Source organism: Engraulis encrasicolus, chromosome 11, assembly GCF_034702125.1.
Source record: "Engraulis encrasicolus isolate BLACKSEA-1 chromosome 11, IST_EnEncr_1.0, whole genome shotgun sequence".
Lineage (NCBI taxonomy): Eukaryota > Metazoa > Chordata > Actinopteri > Clupeiformes > Engraulidae > Engraulis > Engraulis encrasicolus.
This window is the reverse complement of record NC_085867.1, coordinates 17,846,804-17,854,303: the sequence shown is the minus strand read 5'-3', so window position 1 is coordinate 17,854,303 and position 7,500 is coordinate 17,846,804. Positions and strand designations below refer to the sequence as shown.

Here is a 7,500-nt window from a genome sequence, read left to right as displayed (position 1 = left end):
ACCCTCCCCGCAGCAATGAAAAAAATGACACGACCCTCCCCTATTTTTTTCCGGTGAACCCAAAAATAAATAACGAACGGTCCCTTGGTACTTTGGTGGGGGAACACTAAATATTCACTAAAATGGATATATGAGGGGGTGGGAGTTTAAGTTAGTACCTCTGGGTAGTTTGGTGAGGGAACACTAAATATAAAAACTAAAGTGAATATCTGAGGGGGTGGGAGTGTAAGTTAGTACCTCTGGGTAGTTTGGTGGGGGGAGCATTTCGAGCCCAGGCGTACATGATCTTGGCCTCGTCTTCACAGGTCCCCATCTCCGTCCCGCAGTCCCTACACACACACACACACACACACACACACACACACACACACACACACACACACACACACACACACACACACACACACACACACACACACACACACACACACACACACACACACACACACACACACACACACACACACACACACACACACACACACACACACACACACACACACACACACAGAGAGTTCAATACAGCAACTCAAACAGAGCAGGTCTATAGACTCCATTATTCACTCTGTGTGGACAGGAATCATCAATACACAAACAAGAGATCCGGCCAGCACTCACTTACACACATAAACACACACACACACGCGCACACACACGCACGCACGCACAAAAACACATACACACACACGCACACACATACTCGGACAAACGCACACGCGCACACACACAAAAATATGCGCGCATAAACGCACGCACGAACGAAAACACACACACACAAACACACACACACACACACACACACACACACACACACATCTCCGCCTTCCTCAATCAGGCAGTAGCAGTTCATTTCAGAGACAGATAACGGCGGACCTCCACGCCACAATCTCCAGATAATGAAGTCCTCATTCCAGCAGTCAGTCCAATCGCTTATTATTTTTCCTGTTTCATTTATTTTCATTTCTTTTTTCCTCTACCATAAAAAGCGCTCAGTACATGGGCACAGAGCTTTACCTAGGGAATTGATGTATTTGCTTTTTTCTTTTTCTTTTCCGTCTTCCATCTCCGCAGCTAAGCTGGTATACTGTATATAATTGCCTCGCAGCCTTGAACTGCCTTGCGCTGGGCACGTACACGCTAACTGCCGATTATTACCCAGGCGTACTGCATCTCTGGATGGATACACACACATACACACACACACACACACACACACACACACCCAAACACACGCGCGCTGGCGCACGCACACACGCACGCACGCACACACGCGCGCGTGCACACACGCACAGACATACACACACACACACACATGCACGCACACATACGCATACACAACAACAGACACACACAGCAGTACTGTGAATACAGATCGATCGCCCGAAAGCTGAAAAATGTACAAGCCCATTAGACCTTTGAAATATAGAGAAAAACAATTTGAGGTGTTTCTTCAACTTTAAGTAATGAATACCTGCCTTCACCAATCATGGCAGTAAACAAGCAAACAAGGTATGCCCAATAGCCCAGCCTTGAAAAGAACATTGTTAAGAAATAGAGTTTTTTTTCAGCAACAGAAATGCTTAAGAGAGATTTGTTCAGATAACTTTGACGTTGGAATTTTTTGAAGACGTTGGCTCACTGCATGCATGCATGCAGTCACGAAGAGAAAGTGGAGATGAGAGAGAGAAAGAGAGAGAGAGAGGGAGGGAGGGAAGAAGGGAGGGAGGGATGGAGTGACGGAGAGGGAGTGAAGGCATGACAGACATATTTAGCATTCGTCACCATGGCGCCGCCACCGGGTCTGACAGTAACGTCAGTGATGGCACATCTTTCACGTACACTCGCTCATTCTCTTTCTCTCACTCATTCTCTTTCTCTCTGTCATTCTCTCTCTCTCCCTCTCAATGATGCTGTACGGCTTCTCTCTCTCTCTCTCTCTCTCTCTCTCTCTCTCTCTCTCTCTCTCTCTCTCTCTCTCTCTCCTGTTTTTCTCAATGATGCCACACACTTCCTTCTTTCTGTCCTTACGCTTCTCTCACAGTCAGCTTTTCTACCTCAGCCTCTCTCTCTCTCTCTCTCTCTCTCTCTCTCTCTCTCTCTCTCTCTCTCTCTCTCTCTCTCTCTCTCTCTAAGAGCACACTCAGCCCTGTATGTCAGTGATCGTGGTCTGCTACGTACGTGCTACGCGGCTGCTGTGATGTACAGGCATTTCGTGAGCTTAGAATTATAAGGTCTCCGTTTAGGGTAGTTCTGAGATATTTAGCATCAAAGTTTTTCCATCTCAGCTGTTTTGTGAGATAGAACGTTTTTATTTCATTAATAACAATGTAAAATAATACTTTTTTCACAAAAATAACACCACACAGGCATTAATAAGCATGTAATGGGTCAGATTATGTAAAAAACTCAATTTTACCAAAAATGGAGATAGAACCTTATAATTCTCAGCTCACGATTTGCCAAAAATGAAAGGGGAAAAAATACAAACAAAAAAAGAGACAAAATATGCCGTTTCTCAGTTTTGGTTCAGTTTGCTGGGGATGGGGATGGGGATGGGGATGTTGCGGGAAGATCAGGGATGGGGATGGGGGTGTTGTGGTAGGATTGGGGATGGGTAGGATCTTCCTGCTGAATGGCCTATTTTTGAGACCCCCTACTGATTCTCTCACTCTCAACTCTTTCATTCTCTCTCTCTCTCTTCTCTCCCTCTTTCTCCCTCTCTCTCCCTCTCTCTCTCTCATCTCTTTGATTTCCAAAGCTTCAGAGGCTCTGGTGCATTTCTGTACAGCGTTGGTGCTCAGAATGGGTAATGCTATTTAGGGGTGGGGGCAGTGAGGCACTGTTAAGACTGTGAGAGGGGGAAAGAGGTGTGGAGAGAGGGATAGGGGGTGGTGAAGGTTAAGAGCACAGGGGGTCGAGAGCATTCATTCCAGTCACAGATTAATTTTTGATGAAAAACTAGATATAAAAAAATAAGAAGGATGAACGAAGCAACATGGAGGGGTTAGGAAGATTAACTCCCCACCCCCCACCCTCGATCTGCATAAAATATGAATCATCCAGTTGCTAAGCATGGCACAGTAACCAAAGCCTATTGGATTAATTTTGTTTTTAAATAAAAAAGAAGAGGGGGAAAAAGACGCAGGGGGGGACAGAACAAAACTAAGTCCAACTGAAAAAGCAGACAGGCTCGATCGTATAAAGCCGAGCCCGAACACTGAACTGTGAGACTTCTTTTTCCTGTGAGAGTCCTTCCTTGAACTGTAATCAATCAGGCCCAAAGGTTAATTTGCTCTGGTTTGGCATATCATATCTTCTCTTCATTCCTCTTCTCTTCTCTTCTCTCCTCTTTTCTTCTCTTCTCTTATCTTCTCTTCTCTTCTCTTCTCTCCTGTTTTCTTCCCGCTTGCTTTCAGTCCATGTCCCTCACCTGGTGTCATGTGCAGACTGCACACGGTGGTGGAGTGACAGCTCACATTCAGTGAGGTGTGCGTTTTCTTTTTCTAAGCCCGTTATTGCCGGTCATTTTTTTCCCATGACATGGACCTTAAGAAATTGCACTCCAAAAAGGGATGTGGAGATGAACTGCTCTCCCTTTAGTCTGAAAAGCTGCACCACACCTTGCGCTCTCCCCCTCCCTAAACCCCCTCCTCCAACCTAAACCAAGACCACCCACCTCCGCCCCTCACCACTTACACCTCACACCTCCTCCCTGCTTTGTTGAGGAGGCTGCCGTTGCTATGGCAACTGGCAAGTTTATTAGTGAACGTCTCCGGCTTCAGGTCCCTCTTCTTTTTTCTTCACTCTCTCTTTCTTTCTCCCTTTCTCTTCACTTTCTCTTTCTTTCCCTCTATGTTTCACTTTTGCCCCTCTTATTCTCTTTCTCTTTCTCTTTCTCTTTCTCTTTCTCTTCTCTTCTCTTCTCTTTCTCTCTCTCTCTCTCCCTCTTCATTTTCTCTCTCTCTCCCTCTTCATTTTCTCTCCCTCTCTCTGTCTCTCTCCCTCCTCTCTATTCTCTCTATTCTCTCCTTCTTCCTGTGCTCAGGGGAGACAATAGTCCTCCCCCGCATTAGCTGCTCCGGTGACACGGCACAAGGCTGCCACATTATCCCCTCCTTAATGGAAGCCGGGTAACAATTAAACACAGCCACTCGTGAATACACTTCTCCAGAGAAGCGGAGCAAGCAGCCCATTGTCAAGAGCTGCTGTGGCTGCTGTTGTTTTTGTTCTCCCATAGTTGCCTTGTGTTTATGATGGGAGAGTGGTGTGCAACATTCATTCACAATGCTTACAGTGAAGGAAGATGATTTGGCAAAGGGGCCTGCCTTGTTTCTCTGCCCCCCCCCATATCTCTTGAATGTCAAGACAGACGCAAGGACAGCTTCATTACTCGGGAGTTAACGAAGCTCGTAATTAACTTAAGATTTTGAATTAACTGGGGGAGGACTGACTGTCACTGGGACTGAAAACAAAATGCAAACAGAGGCACTACTCTTCAGAAGTTTATGGGACAATTGAAAGTGGGAACAAGGGATTACATAAAAGGAAAACAGGCCAGTGCGCGCGTGTGTGTGTGTGTTTGTGCAACTTGTGCTTACCAGTAGCCTTTGGTGGAGACAGGAGTCTTGCAGCCGTACAGGAGCATGTGGTGAGCCGTGTCCATGGTAGCATGAGGAACAAAGTCCACTGGGGATGGAGAGAGAGATAGAGAGAGAGAGAGAGAGAGAGAGAGAGAGAGAGAGAGAGAGAGAGAGAGAGAGAGAGAGAGAGAGAGAGAGAGAGAGAGAGAGAGAGAGAGAGAGAGAGAGAGAGAGAGAGAGAGAGAGAGAGAGAGATGGGGGGGAGATGGGGAGAGAAAGATAAGGTTATTGCATAGGTTACACATTTGAAAGATTGAGGGCAAGTGAGGTAACAGAGAAACTAAAAAGAGTTTAATTCTCCTTTGTTGAAAGCTTTCAGAATGACACAGCTCACAAGTCAGGAAGAAGAGATAGAGAAAGAAGAGAAAGTGACCGAATAAGAGAAAGGAAGAGATTAAAGGACAAGGAGAAAAAATGAGAGAGAGAGCATAAACTCACAGCAATGGATGGATTGAGAGAGGAGGGTGAGGGAGAAATAGAGTGAGAGAGAAAGTGCAAAGCCTACTGTAGGCTACACAGCTACACAAAATGCTGACATCTTCACGCCGGGAACGAACGTATACCTAAAAATAAACTATGGTGCTCCACACTATACTGTATATACTGTATCAGGGCTTGACACTGGCACCTGCCAACCGGCCAAATGCTGGTAAAACTTAGCTTTGGCTGGTAACCATTTAATGGGTCACTAGCCAATTTGGCAGGTAGCTTATTCTATGGTATGACATATCAGAATAGCGTATATTCTGAACTTTTCCCCTTGTGTATCAATTGTTTGCATTTAAGTTGAGGAAAAAGCTCAGTTACTGAGTTTCTATTTGTTTGTTTCATTTCCATGTAGAAACCCATGCACTCATCTTCTTGTTTTAAGCACCTCATCTTCTGAAGTTAGTACAGCGTCATGATAAAGAAAAATCAAATTTGTGGCTAGTAGAACAGCTGGATGGCTAGTGACTCGGGAAAACCACTAGACACAGTGGCCGGCAAGCGAAAAAGTGAATGTCAAGCCCTGATACTGTATATATAACTGTATCGCCGGTGTGGAAGTATGAAGCGCATTAGGGATTAAGTACGGCTGGCTTTTGTTTTCCGAGACGGGAGTTTAGGGTTCGGTGCTGATTTGTTGGTATTAATTTATGAGTGTAGCGCTCCATTAAATATGCAAAAGGAGATGTGCCCTTGGCGTGCCCTGACAAGGTACTGCCAAAAGGGGAGGTAGGAGGTAGGACGGGGGGATAAGGTGAGCTGGAGTAGGGTGGGGTGGGAGGTAGTTGTAACACACACACACACACACACACACACACACACACACACACACACACGCGCACACACACACACACGCACACACACACGCACACACACACCATTTTCTCCCTCACATATTTGCACAGATTTTCGCTCTCACATTCACGCTCACACACGCACGCACGCACGCACGCACGCACGCACGCACGCACGCACGCACGCACGCACACACACACACACACACACACACACACACACACACACACACTCAAGACTCACACACTCACACAAGACTCCTGAAGAAATATGAGCTTCTATTGCCTCCATAGCTCTTCTCCCATCCTGGGTTATTGGGCCGTGCATCAAGCTCAGCAGCAAACCATTCAGAGAGCACATCCTCCTGGGCCCCGAGAAATCAATACGCTCTCCATACGCATACAGGGGGAAAAGATGATTGACAGCTTCGCGATTGGCCTCACTTTGCCCCTCTCCTTTCCTTCCTTCTGTGTGTGTGTGTGTGTGTGTGTGTGTGTGTGTGTGTGTGTGTGTGTGTGTGTGTGTGTGTGTGTGTGTGTGTGTGTGTGTGTGTGTGTGTGTGTGTGTGTGTGAGTGTGCGTGTGTGTGTGCCCTCACTTTACTTCCACCCACATCTTTTTTAGGTTTCTATCGCTCTCGTTCACAGCACTTCTCCTTTTTTACACCTCTTCTTTGTCTTTCTCTCTGTCTCACTCTCTCCTCTTTCACTTCCTATATAGCTTCCTCTTTCTCACTTCTTACTCTCTCCCTCACTCTTCTCTCTCCCTCTCTCTCTCTCTTTCTCTTTCTCCATGCCTGCCACACACACACACACGCACGCACACGCACACGCAAGTTTACTCACACACACCACACACACGTTTACTCTCACACACACACAAACACGTTTACTCACACTCACACACNCACGTCTACACACACACACTCACACACACGTTTACACACACGCACACGCACACACACACGCACACACACGCACATGCACACACACACACGCACGCACGCACGCACGCACGCACGCACGCACACACACACACACACACACACAAACACACACACAGGTTTCATCCTGTGGAAAATAATCTGCCATGAATAATGGATGATGTGTTTGAGGAGAGGGCAGAGGTGGATAGGCCCGCTAGATTTCCTCATCTGTCGCTCACGTCAGCCTGCAGCAGCACACGCCAAGATGTGAGGAGGAGCAGGAGGAGGAGGAAGAGGAGGAGGAAGAGGAGGAGGAGGAGGAGGAGGAGCAGAATAGGAGTAAGGGGTGGGAGAGGAAGAAGAGGAGGAGGAAGAGGAGGTGGAGGAGGAAGATGAGGAGATGGAGGAGGAGGAGGAGGAGGTGGAGGAGGAAGATGAGGAGATGGAGGAGGAGGAGGAAGAGGAGGATGATAAGGAAGATGATGTTGGGCAGGCCTTCTATACTTCCTCCTCTGTAGTACACATCAGCGTACAGCAGCATGGTGCACAACATTGCTCTACTCAGATCACCTCCACTTTTGGAAGAGAAAGAGGTGGAGTGAGAGGAGGAGGAGTAAGAGGAAGAGGTGGAGTAAGAGGAGGAGGAGTAAGAGGA

General features: G+C 47.0%; 1 protein-coding gene across 3 annotated transcripts in view; it reads right to left on the bottom strand.

Annotated features, from left to right (window-relative positions):
- Positions 1–7,500, bottom strand: part of pam (peptidylglycine alpha-amidating monooxygenase) — a 134,216-nt gene that overhangs the window by 76,471 nt on the left and 50,245 nt on the right. For all 3 annotated transcript variants that reach the window (XM_063210084.1, XM_063210085.1, XM_063210086.1), the window contains exons 5-6: positions 4,599–4,686; positions 238–329 (exon numbers count right to left, since the gene is read on the bottom strand). In XM_063210084.1, the coding sequence (XP_063066154.1) occupies positions 238–329; positions 4,599–4,686 (180 nt within the window). The remainder of the gene's footprint in view (positions 1–237; positions 330–4,598; positions 4,687–7,500) is intronic.